This window comes from Epinephelus moara, chromosome 8 (assembly GCF_006386435.1).
Source record: "Epinephelus moara isolate mb chromosome 8, YSFRI_EMoa_1.0, whole genome shotgun sequence".
Classification (NCBI taxonomy): Eukaryota; Metazoa; Chordata; class Actinopteri; order Perciformes; family Serranidae; genus Epinephelus; species Epinephelus moara.
In genome coordinates, this window is record NC_065513.1 from 40,677,382 (window position 1) to 40,694,983 (window position 17,602).

General features: G+C 41.4%; 1 protein-coding gene across 1 annotated transcript; it reads right to left on the bottom strand.

The window, feature by feature from the left end:
* Positions 1-10,803: 10,803 nt before the first annotated feature.
* Positions 10,804-17,360, bottom strand: prdm8b (PR domain containing 8b). The gene is made up of 4 exons (XM_050050886.1): positions 16,936-17,360; positions 14,022-14,246; positions 13,052-13,283; positions 10,804-12,730 (listed from the first exon to the last, which is right to left on the bottom strand). The coding sequence occupies exons 2-4, from the start codon at positions 14,238-14,240 to the stop codon at positions 11,472-11,474; spliced, it is 1,710 nt and encodes a 569-aa protein (XP_049906843.1). The 5' UTR covers positions 14,241-14,246; positions 16,936-17,360; the 3' UTR covers positions 10,804-11,471.
* Between the last annotated feature and the right edge of the window lie 242 nt (positions 17,361-17,602).

Genomic DNA, 17,602 nt, shown 5'->3' on the forward strand with positions numbered 1-17,602 from the left:
ATACGACATCCCTCTGTCCTTAGGACCCTCACAATCAGAGTGATTTCTCTCCCCGCCAGCTTTGATGCCGTTTCAAGATGCCGAACTGGTCAAAAAACAGGTGACAAGGGCCAATAGTGCCAACGGTGCAGGACAAATGGCAAAAACTAGTGCAACAGATGCTTGATGACGGCTGACATTGGTGTGTCTGCACTTTATGTGACGTCACGTCCAATTTCACTGTAGTGTATTTACCAGTCCTTTTCTTTTTAAGTACAATTTCTCACACATTAAAACTCTTCCCGTACCCTCCCTCGCGGCCCTGCACATACTCCTGAGCCTCGGCTCTCCCTCTCCACGCAGCAGCCCTCCCCATCCCTCCCTCGCGGACCCGCACATACCCCCTCAGCTCCGCTCCCACGGCCAACCCTCAACCCTCCGGCCGGGCCCGGCCCCACCTCACCCTTCCCCTCCCTCCGGGGCTCCGGGGAACCGAGTTCTGTCTTCCTGTTTTTTGGGTTGTTTAGCTGTGTAGGCAGTTGTAGCCAATGCTGGAATAGCTATTTTACCTGGTGCACTGTTCGCCATTGCCGCTTGCTCTCCCCTTCTGCCGGCAGCACAGGAACGCGCATATGCAGTAGAACAGCCAATAGGAACGCAGTGGTCTGAGCTGACCTTTGATTGGTTGGTGCACATCGTCCAATACTGATTCTTTAGAGGCTGAACACAGAGCCATGGTGAGGTGCAGAAACCTATTGTTTGTCTCAGACCACTTGATTTACATTATGCTTAGAGGATATTATAACATTTTTACTCAGTTATACCAAAACAATGTTGCCTACTGGAGCTTTCATTTCCTTTATTACTGTTCGAGGTACTTTTTTTCATTTTGTGCTACTGACTGTTTCTACTTCACTGCATCTTCAGGGGAATTTTGTACCTGTTACTGCACTGTTTTTGTCCACTGACGGATTTCACTCACATAATTTGCTGTTTTACACTTGAAACTACCCAGTTGTGATGCTTGACGAATGAATAATGAATAATTGAACTTTGCACTTTGTGCTGCATTCTGCACAGAATGCAGCACAAAGTACTTTACAATTCAGCAGCAGAGACAAACAGCAAAGAAATAAAACCATGCAATTATACAACACTTATTCAAAGAGAAATGAGAAGAATACATCAATTAATTAATGAATCAAATAATTGAAAAAATACATATTAGAAATATGAAAACAGATAGCTGCTAGTTATAGGCTACATGAACCAGATATGTTTTAAGTTGTCGTTTAAAACGGTCCACTGAGCCAGCAGGTCTAATATTAAAGGCAGGTTGTTCCATATTTTGGGGGCATAGTAGGTAAAAGAAGCACCCCAAAGGTTTTTGTCCCGACATTAGGAACAGTTAAAAGAGCAGCTGCAGAGGATCTCAGGGTTCGCGGAGGAACATTAGGTCATAGGGAGTCTACGATATAGGAGAAGACGATGCCATTAAGAGCCTTAAAAACCAATAGAAGGACTTGAAAATCAATTCTAGAAGATACTGGGAGCCAGCAACAGCAGCATTATAATGGTCTGTAGTTTTGCAATGGCACTTTTCAGTAAGCCAGTGTATAGAGCATTACAGTAAATAATATGATAAAACTAATGATTAAACTGATGCGGCAGGACTTGTGTTGCTGCTCTCATTTAAGTAAAAGATCTGAATCCTTCTTCCACCACTGCCTGGTGGTGGCCTCTGCCTCTGTCCGTCTAAACTGGAGTGTAATCAGATTTGGAATGACATGTGCTCCCAGCAGCGCGAAAACCAGATCATTTCCGTCTCGTTTTACCAGGTTTTTCCTTTGCGGTCTGTGAGGAGATGCTTGTGTGTGTGTGAGTGTGTGTGTGTGTGTGTGTGTGTGTGTGTGTGTGTGTGTGGTGTTGTTGTGAGCTTAAAGTGGACGGCTGCCGGTTGTAAATAAGTAAGATGTCCTCTGCTGTTTTAGCTGTCGTCCCGGAAAGACACGGGCCAACTCTCAACCTGAGCCCTGCCTCGCACTCCGGTCATTACTGTGACTGATGAAGTTGGGTTGACTTTCATGACATGGGGGGGGGGTTAGAAGTCGGGGGGGGGGAGCAACATGCCTACCCAGCCTCCAGGAAAACCGTACGCCTTGGCTGTTATGGAGATGTACTTCAAAAGCAGCAGTGGAATGTGTAACAAAGTAATGCGACCATATTCAGACTCATCAGCTCCTGCTGCTGAAACACAGACACTACATCATGCATGTCAAACAGCAGCCGACCGGCGGTACGTACTATGCGGAGAGCACTGATGAAGACTGTGACAGTCAATAAATTAAGTCGACATTTAAAGCACAATGTTGATTTTTCAGCGCAAAATTTAAAACATAATAATAATATGTAAAAATCTGTTAATTTTAGTGAATTGAATTAACTATTCTACAAACTTGGAAGCTGAATGATGAACTTTCATATTTTTGTATTTATGTGACTTCCTGAATAAAATGCAAAAATGCAGCTTAGTTGCATTGATATAAATTCAGTCTTATCATGTAGATAACTTTACAGAATAATCGAATATTGGTAGCTGAAGAGTTAGATCATCAGTTATGATTTGTTTAATTTTTACTTTAAGACAAATGCATAATTGTTAATATACATTTTTTCAGTGCACGCACACGTGCAGTTACTGAATGTCTTTATTCCGATTTTTTATTGTATTTAAGGGGCAGTTAAATTATTTGTTTTTCATTACAAAACATTGAATGAATGCTTCAAAGTTTTGTTCATGTTTGACTAAATAAATTGGCACCTGTAACTTTAAAAATAAGTTATTTTAAAATGTTTTCTACAAATTAATTCAGAAATTATTCATTATTCCCCCCCGAGACCTCGGCTTCTGTTTGGTACACAGTTGTAATGTCTCCGAATTGTCTGGGGTCAGTCAGACTTGATGAGTATAAAAACTATGCGTTGTCCTCGAACAGGAAGTAGTTTTTGAAAATAATGATCTCCTCATATGGGTACAATGGGATTATTTTTAATGTTCACAACTGTGTAATAATGTTTAAAACTGTGCATGTTATGAGACGATACTAAAGTCCCAATGACCTCAAATGAGTACTTCCTATTTTAGAACGTCTTAGTTTCTTATCGTGACTAAAATTGGTCAAATGTGTTGCCGTATCAAAGTACAAACTTTATTAATCATAAATAAACAAGATTCAACCATTTAATGTGATCAGGTTTTATCCACTTTTGTGTCGGGATCATCTGCAGACTGATTTGACTGACTTGGCCGCCATCTTGTTTTTACATGGATTAGTGTATTGTGGTCTCGCTACCACTAGATGGCACAAAAAGTGTCCATTAACGAGGACAACAGAAAGAAGATAAAGGTGCAGCAAATCAAGAGTCCTGGGGATATTTCAGTAAAAACAACAAAAGAATAATACAGTTTAATAATACAGTGTATCCTTAAATAATCATTTATCATTTTTTAAGATATTGCTTTTTAATGCTGTAATCCTAAAACTTGCAAAAAGAAAAACTGTCAACACATTCTCATCCCAACTTGTCAAATACCGACATGACGTCAGTGGCCCTACACGTCAAAAATTGGTGCACTAGGTACCTTCCTGCATCAATTTTGAACATTCAGGGACAGTGTGTCAATTTATGCTTGTAACATGCATCATCTCTTTTAAAATGAACTTCCGTTTTCACAGGAAACGTACAGTTTCTGCTCATCACACGCACACAGTCTTTTAAAAAAAAAAAAAAAACTTAAAACATTGGTAAAAAACTTGAGGTTTACTTCTTTAGGTTTAGGCAAATAATCTACATGTTAGGCTTAGAAAAAAACATGGTTTTGTACGCCAAATATACGAGCACATTGCATAATTTTTTTAAATAATTCAGCTGAGTTTCACCTCCCCGCCCTCCCACTCTGTGCAGACTTTCTTACTCTTTAAGCTACGGTAGTTGCCCGGAGTGTCAACAAATGCCCTTGTACCTTGCTAGCGCCCAAGTGTACCAAGCATCACAATTTCCCAAGTTGACAGTGAGACCAGGTTCTAGAGACGTGTTGATTCAGCTCTCTGGTGGCTCATGTTGGAGGTTGCAGTCTGCTGCTGTTGAATTGCGTTGTGATATACTGACAGGAGTTTCTTATATTTAGTGTTTAAGGCTGTATATATATATATAGTATATATACCCTTGGAGTGACTCTCGAAAATGTCACACCCCAAAAGAAAAAACAGAGGCAACGAAACACTTGAGAGAATTTGGCAGCAGAAGTTGAATGATACTAAATCTTATAAACAGATACTGAAACAACAAAGTGTACGTGAGTAACGGCTTATGGTCAGAAGGCTGGCTGAGAAAAATGATTACATGACAATAACATGGGCTACATTAGCTTACTCACTGAGCAGTAACACGTTCATCCTTTAAGTTTTCAGCTACCCACTGAATGCGTTCTACGTCCACGCTCTTCTGTCCGTTTGAAGCTGAGAAACAGGTGTAACCTACTTATCTAACCTCCGGAGTCTTCGCCATCTCCACGATGTGAAGAATCCAAGACTCAGACATGCCCTGAAGACAGGTAGAGTCCCAGATGGAGAGCGGCTCTGTCACGGGCACGTTGCCCCGCGGGGATGATCTCAGAGTGGACATGATGTGTAAATTTGTCCCTGTCAGCAGACCTGTAGATTGAATGCATTGTGGGTCGGAAATAGTGCAAGTGCACAGAGGACGATGCTGTTTGTATATATTTAGACCATCACAAAATAATAATGTGACAGCGATATCCTAATCAGAAAGCAGCAGGGGGAGCTGGCCTTGTGTAAACCCTGGATTAGGACTTAGAACAGATTATGGAGCGTGTGAGCAGAGCTGCAGGTCAGGACGCTGTTGCTCTGTGAAATCAATACTTCTGATCTGAACTTTCTTTCGCAGCCTTGTTAGCTCCCTGCCTGAACCCCCGGTGTGCACAGGGCACCTCGGCCTGCAGCTAGATGCAATAAGAAAACACTTAAGGGTCAAGGTTAGTGACTCCTGCTGCTCTGTGACTGCTGAAAACCAATTTGAAGCCTTGAGATGAAACTTTGGTGATTGCTAAATGAGCGTTAAAAAGATGCTACACTTTGGGTTAACAGCATTAAATTCCACCCATTTCACCACCACAGCACTACAGACGTGTTGTATGGGATAGATAACGATGTTCACAGTGAGCAGAAGGTTTGCAGAGCACTGAACACACAGGAGTCAGGATGCAAACCCCGACCTTTGGTGTTACAGTCTTGAACTTTGTACACCAAGATCCAACCCAATCACCTCCCTTTGACTGTGGTACGTTACATTACATCACATTACATTAGAGTCATTTAGCTTTTATCCAAAGTGACTTATAATAAGGCATTCAACTGTGTGGATCAGGCTGTTCTCTGCACTGTTTGTACGTAAGGAGGCAGGTTGGGAAGGTAGAAGGGTCACCAAACACAGGACTTTCCCCAGGAGACCAGTTTTTGGAACCGTGTGAACTCTGAGTGAACTTTGAGTGAACTTTGAGTCATTTTAAGGTACGTCGTCACCATGTTTCTTTCCCTAAACCTAACCTTCATAACTTTACTTTAATTTCATAACGTTATTCGTTTGCAAAGCTACAAAGGCTGAGTCTCTGTAGCAGGTTAAAAACCCTGCTCCGCTCCACCCATGTGACACGTTGCGTCCGTGCCCCCTGTGTTTTGGCCATAACACTATGGCAAAGCGAGGGGTATCAGAGAAGCCAGGTGTAGCTAAATGTTGGTTTTTTTGCACACAAAGTTTCACTTTCACTTCAGCTTGTGAGAGCTGGCGATTGGTTACAAGGTTTATCTAACATTAGCAACACGTTGTACCTACTTGATAACGCAGTTAAGCCGAGGGTCCATGTTTTTAGGGGTTTAATCAATGGCAGTAGAGGAACTTAAATCATCTCGTGTGCCAGTTCTTGAGCCTTTACTGTGACCTAAAAAGGTCACTGGTTCAAATCCAGTGACCATGGAAGCATAGTTCAGTTTCTCTACCTGCTTGCTCACTTCCCTGCTCACTCGTCGCAGATCCCAGCGTCAGCTGAATGCCTGAAATGTAAAAATGTAGTGTGACCGGGGCAAAGGGCCAACTGGAAGTGCCAGCTTAGCAGAGATATAAACTGTCCCACGCCGCTTGGCGCTGAGTGATGCAGTGACAAATGTGTCAGGGGGAAGTTGGGGCACAAAAGGGACGATGACACAAGCAGCAAAGCATGAGGGCACTAAATATCACTGGAGTGTGTCTGCGTGTGTGTAACGAGGAAGAGAGAGGGGTGATGTTAGCGATGCCTACCTCCCTCGTCGATCACATGCCTTGGTGGTGAGATTGACCCGTTTGGATTGCTGACATGGGAGGTGTGTGTTGATGTGAGATGAGGTGTAACGTGCAGACATGTGCACCGGTGCTGTAATTTATCATCATGTGAGCGACACGGCGGCATGCTGTATCCACTCCTCTCAACCTCGACCTCTTTATGTGGTTTTCATCTCCTGCTAGCATGTCTCTCTACGTCCTCACCGCTGCTCAGTGGACTCCAGTTGTCCACATTTTTTGTGTTCGTGGTGTTACACTGGTCTTATTAAAGGGATCATTCCACCCAAATCCCAAAATGTTGACATATGTTTCTGCAAACTATGATTACATTGCATTTATACATTTCATTTGCATTATATCAGTGTTTCTAAGGTGCTGTAGTATATGAGCTGACTTTTTCATTGGCAGGTGGGTTGTTGATGCCGTGTCACCTATAGGTGCCAAGCTGCAGGCAACAAATGACAAAATTGGTTGTGTTTTAGCAAGTTTTAGCTGTTTTTCATGCAGCTTTTTAGGCATCAAACATGGGTGGTTCTTAATGAACTATTGCTGTTTTTCCACCAGGGTTAGTGTCACGAAAAGCAGTTGTTTTTTTACCAAGACATCGCTGCGTTTCTTGGCAGGGTAGTGCCACAGAAATTGGGTATTTTAAGCCAAAACACGATCTTTTCCTAAACATAACCAAGAGGTTTTTTGTGTCTAAACATAACCACAAGTTAACCACAGTGTTGCTGAAACATAAAAGAACAAAGTTTCAGTGTATCTGCTGCATAATAACATACAAGTGTAACATATTCGTGGTTTACAAAAAAGTATAATGCCAGAATTAATCCTGTTGACTGTGTTGTGAATTCCCATCGCAGAGTTTTCTTTTAATGATATACTTAAGGTTCATCAACATAGAAACACGAAAGTCTCCTATACGTTTAAGTTGTGTACATCAGTTTGAATTATTTAAATGTTTGTTTTTAGAAAATAATGTTTTGTTTTTTTTAAAGCCTGGCTCTGAATACTACGATTCCCAGGAGCCTCAGCTGAGAAGGAGAAGAAGCCCATCTGATTGGCAAATCAGAGCTGCAGCATATTCAAAAAATAAACTTTCTTCCTTATGGAAAAAGAGCTCAAACTGTCAGTGACCTGACATTGTTCCCCAAATAATTCCAACTTTGCTGCTTTTTACAACAGAGTTAAATTTTATAAAAGCAATATGTTTCTTTTTTTTTAAATTTGGGAGAAAATAACTAAAACAGTTGACAAGTCTGTACATTATACATCATACACTGATTGAACTTCAAAATACTATTTCAATACCAACTAAACGTAATTCAACTCCACTGTATATAAGTGGCAGCAGATGTTGCAGGGATCAAATAACTTAGATAAATTCAACCAAAATTCTCTCCAGCATGCTGCATCAGTATCTTTCTTTTTATCACTTTTGAAGACTCGTCCTCATCGAAACGCTTTCTTTTAAATTCTCCTTTAAATTTGTAGGTTTATTTTTATTCTTAGGCCGAACTGTTGAGTTACACTTGATGTTGCACTGAAGTTTTGAACTGCTCCTTTTTTTAAGTTTTAATTCACACATTGTTTTTATATTTTGTCCTTGGTATTTTATTTATGGCCATTTTCTTAAGTTTATTCTTCCTTTCGCTTTATGCTTTCCTGGTCAGTCAAACATTAACTGTGTATTTTATTGTTGGATTTCATGTGTTCGCTGTGAAACACTAAGAAATGCAGGGTTTGATAAGTGCTATGCAAATAAACATTTTTCTTCTTCTTCTTCTTATTGTTAATTGTGAACTGACCCTTTAAGTTCCCTCATAACTAAAATCCAAAAGTGTAAGAGAGCAGGATCTGCAAACTGAGTGATCATAGCGTTAAATGACTGTCAAAGCTTTAGAAGCTGAAATCAGCTAAGAAACTACAGCTGTGACCTTTGACCTTACTCTTAGTTGCTGTCGATGTGGACAATCCAGGAACTGAAATTTATTTTGTGTTTGTTTTATTGGCTGATTATTATTATTATTATTATTATTAATTTCAATTAAATTCAATTCAATAAGCTTTATTGGCATGACATTTCTTTTGTGTTGCCAAAACACAATTACATTCCACCCAGAGTCTCACGGTGCAACAAAGAGAAGCATTTATCCTGATTTATAAATATTTCAATACATATTAAAATGTCAGACTCTGTGGAGCTTGAAGAGTTTAAATTCACTTTGTTGTAATCAATAGCATCAGCCATATGATGATTTCCATGACTCACTAACCCCTGAAATGTTATCTTATTATATAACAGAGGTGTGGACTCGAGTCACATGAGTTGGACTTAAGTCGGACTTGAGCCACAAATTTGACTTTAAACTTGACAAAATCAGAACAGACTTGCAAATTGAACTTCACTTCACTTGGACTTGAGGCTTTTGGCTTGGGGGACGGTATCAAGAATTTTCAAGTCAAAGATTAAAAAGTATGATATTAAACAGTGAACCATGACTCAGTTAATTTCCCTTCACTTCCGGAATCATCTAACATTAACACTTTTAGTTCCCAGCATGTCCACACTTCATTCCCCAGATCATTTGTTTGAACCAGTCTGACAGCATCCAGTCAAGTTGCGGGCGAGAATCATGAAGAGCAAACATGACTGATTGCCAGTTTAAATAAAATGATGTCAAAGATATTTAATTCATGTACGAAAATAAAGATGATCAAGATAACATGAATTGCAGTACAAAAAATGCGTGTTTAAAAAATTACAGATGGAGACAAACCGCTCTCAGAGACTTCCAATGAGCTTAACAAAAAAAAAAAGCACACATTTAATTTATTTGTTTTAAAATATAATATTACTTTGTTGTGAAAATGGGATTACATTTGGTTAAAAGCATTTTACAAGTTGTCTAGGACTTGAAACTCAAAGGTTAGGACTTGGGACTTGGTTGCAAAGACTTGAGACTGACTTGTAACTTGATCCCACCTCTGTAATATAATATTTACACTAAAGCCTTTTTCAGTAAACACTAGTAGAGTCTGTCTGTCTGCGTCACGGTTCATTGAAATAGAGTCAGCTGCTGAAACACTTCCGCCTCAGAAACACTGAGCTCCTCTGTCATGTAGTTCACACACTGGCCACTTGATGGCGCTGTTGAACTATTTTCCGCATTTGGTTTTTGGCGTCTGCACTGACTCGCTCTCCACCCGGCGGTATTGATTAATCTTAAATCATAGAGTGATATTATCAGCAGTAAATGGTGATTATTGATCCCCAGACATCATCACACTTTTAGTAGCGTGTGGTGTTTATAGAAAAGAAAATTTAAATAACTGATTGTCTCACGAGTTCATTTAAAGCTTTTACAAATGAAGGTCACAGCCGGCTGGTGGATTATTGATATTTATATTTATGATAGTTCTATATATGTCAGGCTGTCTACAGGTGACAGGAGCATTTATAATAACTGCAAAGACAAAACTATGTTCATAAATTGATTCTGTAACAAACTCGTGGCTGTTGTGTGACTGCACATTCAGCCTTTTGTCTGCGATTTTGTCGCGACTGTGATTTTTATACTGAGGAAAATTAATCCAATGTATCTCTTATTAATAAATCCAAAATTCAGATGTGCAGTATGTGTTTTATTCTGTAAAGAAAACCATAAATGGCGCATCATAAGCACACACTGATGTGCCGACTATCATTTTTATATTTTCCTGCTTCACCACAGAAACTGATAATTTGAGCGAATTTGAAATAATTGTTGCTTCATTTTGAAGCACTTATTCCCAAATAGGTCCATATTCTGTATTTTTAAAATGAAACTGTGTGAATTATTATTTAATATGCAGGTATGGGAGTGTTATAATTTTACTAACACTCTAACTGAAGCGACCTCTCAAGGGAAAACCCCAATACCGTGAAAGGATTAGTGTGGTCGACGTGTAATTGAGACGTATGTCAATGATAATAATAATATTATTAATAATAATAATAATAATAAGAATATAAAAAAGAAGAAGAGGGGGAAGTGGTGATATCCAGTGTTCGTGCCTGTATTTTCAATATTCCATTCAATATTTAATTTTCAATAGAAATTAACATATTAGGAAATATTAACCACATTAACCATCAATTCACTTATGTATTATTACTGTATTTATTTTTATTTGGACTGCAAGTAAAATGTGGTTATTGTATTTTATTAAGATTAAGATTGGCACTTCTTTTTTTTTTTTTTTAACATTTTTTAAAAACTAAATTTAATAGAAAAAAATCTGGTATTCCAGCTTCATACACATTTAATATAAATAAAAATGTAATGCTGATAGTGTTTTGTTAATGCAAAATGAGGAGCAGTGGTATCAATAATCAAGAAATCATATTTCAGATGCAGTTTAAAAAAAAAAAAAAAAAGAATCCAGGAAGGCCACAGTTGAAAATAAAGCTATTTTATTGTCAATGCATTCAACGTGATTAGATAAACTATCAAGTAGTAAATTTCCGCAAAAGGAAGAAACACTGAAACTATTCCCCACTGACACAAAATATTACACTTTGTATTTCAAATAAAACAAATTATTTACACCGTAATGTATAGACTGCATCTTAAATCAATATTATTTAATATTACATGCACTCTGAAATATAGTCTGACATAATATCCCCAATTTGTGTCCATCCATATTCATCGTCGACATGAAAAAAACTTGCTGCGTTGTAAACCATGACGTGTGACTACATTTGTATTTCTTCTCTATATTTGCATTTATATGATATAAAATACAACTTACTGTACATTTACACATATTTAAATCTTCCCTTATTCTCAAACTTTTAAGTGCTTCATAAATAGATCCATTTTTGAAGTCAAAACGCATTTGCATACACCCAAAACATGACATTTTGTACAGGGGAGAAAACGTAAACAGACCGAAAAGGAATCAGAAGATCATAGTCCAAAGTGAAAACAAGTGCAAGGGGTGTTTTTGTATTTTTAAGTGGCCTATCTCCGGTTGGACTGTTTAAATCCAGGCAGGGTCACCGTCCCTCCTCGTTAGAAAAAAGTCCCTCCTGTGTTAGTCTTTAAAAGTCAGTTATGGGAGGTCATGTGACGTGACAGGTGATGCCGCTCCCGGAAGGACTCGTTGCAAATGGGGCACTTGAGTTTCTCCTCGCGCCGCCGCTTGACCAGAGGCTCCATGGAGTACTCCTTTTTGTGGTGGGATCGCATGTGGTAAACCAAGTCCGAGGTCATGCGGAAGGAGGCGTTACACTTGGCGCACCAGTTCTGCGCCGGCAGGCAGAGGGAGGTGAAGGAGGGCGGCAGGAGGGTGAGCGCTGAGGGCATCTGAAGCTGGATGGCCCCTGAGTTCTTGGGCCAGAAGGTGGTGGCGTAGACGAAGGGGTTCTGCTTGGCCATGCCGCCCGGCACGGGGCAGTTGGCGCCCAGTTCCGCGCCTTGCAGTTTGGCGGCAAGGTGGTCGGCCTGGTAGAGTCTGTTGGAGGAGATGGTGTCGCCCACCGCTGGGTGGCAGTCCAGCAGCTTGGTCGGCATCACCAGCGGCGAGATCTGGGAGAAGGAGGAGCGAGACGGCTGGCTGAAGGCGCTCTTCCTTTCTCCACCGCTGCCGCCTTGCTGGGTAACTGAGGTGAAGGCGCTGCCCATGGGTGAGGTTTGGGGCGGCTGGGTCTCCGACAGCACCTGCCTGATGTTGAGGTGCTTCTCGGGTGGATTGCTGCTGGGACGACCACCATCTTTGTTTTCAGAGTTGGAGCTCTGGAGGTTCTTGTTGCCGCTGTGGTGTTTGAGGTTCTGGGGAGACTTCTTGACTTCAGTGAAGGCGCTGCGCTTGCCTTGACCAAGTTCTGTGGAGCCCGGCGGGGAGAAGGACCTGTGGTTCTCCTCCAAGCCGTACGCCCCTCTGTAGTTCTGTGCAGACGTTGCAAGCTCGTCTTTAGACTTGGACTGTTGAAGGCTGGGCCCTCGGCACTCCCTGTCCTCTATTTCTGAGAACTTCCTCTTCCCCGAGCTCTCGCTGCAGATCTCAGCCTCCTTGTCGCTCGGCGGGCTGGTCCGGTTGTTCTCTAGATCCCTGGCCAGGTTATGAAAGTCTGTGGAGGGTTTGTTGCTGTCCTGAGGGCTGCCGAAGCCCTCGGAGCGGCCCAGCTTTGGGCTGGTCCTGGTCGGGGTGGTGTTTGGTCGCTCGGTGCTGCTGTCTTTGCTGGGCTCCTCGTCGGCCCCTGTGATGTTCTGCAATCTTTTGGTGCAACGGAACCGGAGATGGGCCAAGAATGGGAACTCAAACTGGAACCGCTGGTTGCAGTCTGGACAGGAGTGGTGGGACGAACCTGTAAAGAAGAGAGACGGAAATTAGCTCCATTGCCAGATGTTTCTTAAAATAAGGCAAGAATTATTAGATTTGTAAAATGTCATCAATCAAATTGGGATTAAGACACTAAAGTATGTAACTTTGTCCTTGAAGCACCGTCTACAACAGTGCAAGAGAATGCATTTCCAAAAAGTACAGATCTAAAAACGTATGTGACTGCGAAGTAAAATAAAGATCGTAGAGAACTATTAGTAATTTATTTTGGTGGTTGAAACATGAACTCAACATAAGCTACGCCACAGTTCACTGTCAAGCGAGGATATGATTTCAGATGACTCACCTTTGCTCTTGGCGGGCGCTCTGCTGGAGCTGAGCAGCAGCAGGTCGATGAGGTCTTTGCCGTACCACACCAGCAGCTCCTCATCCTTCTCGATCCGGCGGAGCGAGCGGTACAGGAGCTGACCGTTCTTCACGTAGGCCTCCAGGTTCTGCTCCTCTTTGTCCCGGGCGGACTGGACCAGCCGCAGCCACATCAAGCCCTCTGAGGTGCTGTTGGCCGCCGAGGTGTCCACCTGAAAGACACAAATTGAGTCAGTACCTCAGTGCAACAACTCAAATTAATTCTCTGCCCTAAAATCTTTTCTTTTTTTTTTTAGTAAAATAAATAAAAGCACTTAACGTAAGAACATCTAATCTCACTCAGCCCCTTCGAACCAAATATGTATTTCAATAAACAAGTCTCTTCATCTTAAAACAATCCGCATGACACATTTTACTGTAATTACTGACAGTATGAGGCATTTATTAAAAAATGAATCGGTTTTCACAAGAACAAAATTATCTCAAATGCATTGGCAGATTCTTCCTTTCTTGTAGAAATAATAAAGAAAAATTTCTACGACTCAAAAATAATTAAATGACTTTTTAGGTGGGATTTTGTTGCAGTGTGGAGTCAATGGCGTTTTTAAAATTTAAATAAGAGTGCAAAGATCTGTGAAAATGGGTTTATAGTATTGCTGCACATGCATCGGAATATTTTCAAATATCAGCTTCTTGCTCCAGCTGTGCTATGAAGAACAGGACAAGGGCCTAAATCTGCAAATATATATATATGTATATTTGCTGGAGCTGCACATCAGGACAAGCATAAATAAAAGAGGTTTATATAAAGGCCTCTTCAGATGCTTACTAGTAGAGTTTGTATTTGAAAATTAAATATAGTGGGCTAATTAAAAAAAAACAGAAAAAATGCTGGGACTTGCATTAAATTAAAAATGATTAAAGGATTGAATAATGAATTCCCTGCTCACCCTGAAGATGTAAGGTGCTGTGCGTTTGTCGGTGGACTTCAGAGCTATGAAGGCGATGCTGTCGTACAGCGACGTGTGGCTCAGCACACAAGGCCCGAAAATGGCGTTTTCTGGGATGTCACACGTCGTGTAGACGCTGGTAAAGATGTCCGTCAGACACTGCTGGACCGCTTTGGCGTCCCCATCCCACACCAACTTCTGAGAGCTGGACTCCTCCATTTCACACTGCGGAGAGAAGACACGTCATGTGAGATCAGCTGGGAGAGAAACACTGAGAGCAGCCGGCTTAAAGCAAAAATATGAAGTCTGTTGCATTTAAAATAATTAATTTTGTCCCATTTCCTTTTAATTCTTTTTTCAAGCGAAGATAAATATAAATAAATAAATCATAAATTTCAATCTAAACCTGCTGTAGCTGGATGTTCGGTGTGTTTTCCCTCCGCTGGCCCTGCTGATAGGAAATAAATCTCTTCCTAGACAGATTGGCTAAACCAGCTGTCAGGGCGTCGTTTGGGGGCCCGCTTCTTTCTCTGCTTTTTTTTTTTTTTTTTTTGGCCCTGATTTCTAATTAATTCAAACCCCGTAATAAATTCGTGACGGCATCACCTTCAGCATCCTGATGATGATGATGATGTGCTCTCCCAATGATGCTGTCACATAATATATAACATGAATAATAAAAATAGTCACAGCAGATCAGACATAAAAATAATAATCATCCAAATCAGAATATTATTATTTATAATATTATTGGTGTTGTTGTTTTTGCTATAATAATAAAATAATAATAACAATAATAATGATAATAATTGTCTCGAATGTTTCCACATATTTGATAAAAATATTAAAAACATTATAAATTATTTTAATATATAGTCTGCGTCCATTATTATAATAATATAATAAATGCATTAAAGTATTAGCATTGGTATTAACATTATTATTAATATCAGAATTAGTAGGCCTCTGCAGGCTGCAGCTGTCTCAGCTGTAAGTGTTGTGATTGGCGGCATTCAAAACGAAAATAAAATCCCATAATATTTCTATAATATTCCTAAAGTGACTTGTGAAGTCTCAGAAGCTATTTACAGTTACCCTACCGTGCGTTTTATTACCGTATATTCTGTAATAGGAATATTCCTGTAATATTAGAGCTTCATAATTTTGCTGTGACGTGTTTATTTGTCGAAAATGATATTATAGGATCACTACAGGATCTTTGTTCCTTGTGGGAAAAAATAAAGAATTAAAACCCCCTGTCTCTGTCTCTGTCTCTGTGTCTGTGTCTCAGTGGGAGCTGCTGAGCTCCGTGCATGTCCAATGGAGAGAGCATGTCCAATGGGTTTCAAGTGGACTGTCAAAGTCAGTGATTTCATGTCAGCCAACCTTTCTCTCCTTCCTACAAGCGGCAGCGTATGCCGCCTCATTACCATAATCCACCACCTTCCCCTCTGAGACTGTAATTAAAGCAGCACGACCAGTTAATTATTTCTTTTCTCCCTTTTCTAACCTCTGAGTGTGTGTTCACACGGCTGCGGCTTCTCCTCCCCTCCGCCGTTAAATACAGCACCAAGTGTGCGCGGAGCCCTGCACCTGATACGCGCCTGTGCGGCCGCAAATGAGGCTCAGTGGACACACGAGCATCACAAAAATAATACAATGAAAATAATAAATGGCTTCCAGCTGCTTCTGTAATCGCAAAGAAAACCTATTTCCTATAAATTAATTCCCAGTTGTTGAAATAATCATATTCCAATCTGCAGTGTGGGAAAATTAAAGCTGCACAAAATATTTCTAGCAGTGAAAATGACAATGTAATAATTCATAAATCTTTGCTGCTGCGTTTTGGGCCTGTAGCACGAGTTTTATGTGTCATTACAGTCACAGCGTGATTTATTTTGATGCTTAATTCTTCTATTGACACTTTATAGCAGGTGATAAATCATCACCAACCACTCAAACTTCACACTGGTGCAAAATGAAGTCAGCTATAATTAGAAAAATTAAATCAAATCCACACATGGGCCAAAAGTTAGTTTTGCGCAAAATGTGGAAGCAACGTGATATTTGCGCATCTAAACGATCCAGTTTAAATATGCAGATATTAACAACTACACTCATAACAATGATGACTACAGTGGGACCAGATGAGCTGTCTGTCTGTCCCTGATATCGGCTGTTTTGTGACTGCACGCGCAGAAAGAGCGAGGCTCCTCTCTGGTTTTGCGTCTCTGATTTTTCTCTCTGATGTGTTGAATTTAAAATAAGAGTGAATCTGGTTAAATAACCCGGGTTAGTTTTGTTAATCAGGCTCATTTGGATCGTTCATATCTTCCTAAGAGGCTCAAGAGCAACAGAAAGCTTCTCTGTGGAACATTTTGCGCACGGTGCAAATGGAGAGCCTTTCCAAAGTGTCTCATCGCTGCGCTACGAGCCTGGAGAATTTGTTTCCGGTGCTATACAGAACCTCTTTATGCTCAGAGGAACAGAGAGCTTCATTAGGAGGAGGACCACATAAAATATTCGACACTATCAAAGTGAGGCTGAAATAAGAGATATAAAGCTGTCTGTTTGCGCATCCTGAAACTGGAGGAAAGCAGCCACCCTCCTATTCAGACCCGCTGCGGGTGGGGTAGGGGGCGAGTGGAGATGGGGGATGTTTAACCCATCTGCTAAAGCCGTGCCAGGCTGAAAACTGTCCTAAATCAGCGCTGTGACTGAATTGCGGGTTTTGTCCGCGGCGCTGAAACATCTGCGGGTTTATTCTCTCCCTCTCTGTTTCTGCGCCGCTTTCAGCGCCTGCAGGACGTGTGGCTGCATGTGCCGCGCCAAACCAACCCAGACACGGTCCCCTTCTCCTCCCGCACTAAGAACTATCCAAACCACACACAGCTTTTGCATCTCACAAACCTACCTTTCCGTCGATGTGCAGGAACAATAATCCACAAACGAACTGCGCTGCGATGCTGCGAATCAAAACCTCCGTTTGCACCTCCCGGGGAATGAAAAAGCCCCGTGAAACAAGCAAGAGGGATGCGGTGACGGTGATGGAGGTGATGGAGATGGTGATGCGCTCCCGGTCTGCTCCGTAGTGTCAGTACATTTCCCCCCCGGTGTGGTGAAAGTGACAGTGCTGCTGCTGCTGCTGCTGCTGCTGCAGAGACGCGCTGACTCAGGCGGAGAGCGGGCGGGGTGCACAGAGCTGGACGGAGACAGGGACACAGAGACAGAGACAGAGAGAGGCGTGCAGATGGGGCCCGATGCTCTGGCTGACTGGCACACCGACACACACTTTTTGTTTGCGGCACATAATCTACCCAATGAGGCGTGTCACTCTCCGTCTCCTCCCTTTAACTCTTCACTGGCCGACTGTCATTTGATGCGATTTATGGACGAGCAGAGGGATAAAGACCCCCCCCCCCCCCCCCCCCCCCCCANCCCCCCCCCCCCAACCCCCCAACCCCCTCCCATTATTATTGTAATTCTAATCACAATAGTTGGTGGCTGTATTAGAATAAAGTGGCATTTAAGGAGGCGGATATTGATTAAAAAGTCAAATTTTTAACTGTAATTTCAGCTGA

What these genes read in the sequence shown, in the direction of transcription:
- prdm8b (XM_050050886.1), bottom strand. Translation starts at nt 14,240, where the DNA reads ATGGAGGAGTCCAGCTCTCAGAAGTTGGTGTGGGATGGGGACGCCAAA. An exon ending in CAGCACCTTACATCTTCAGG is followed by an intron (nt 13,284 to 14,021) that starts GTGAGCAGGGAA and finishes TGTGTCTTTCAG; the next exon opens with GTGGACACCTCGGCGGCCAA. An exon ending in AGCGCCCGCCAAGAGCAAAG is followed by an intron (nt 12,731 to 13,051) that starts GTGAGTCATCTG and finishes TCTTCTTTACAG; the next exon opens with GTTCGTCCCACCACTCCTGT.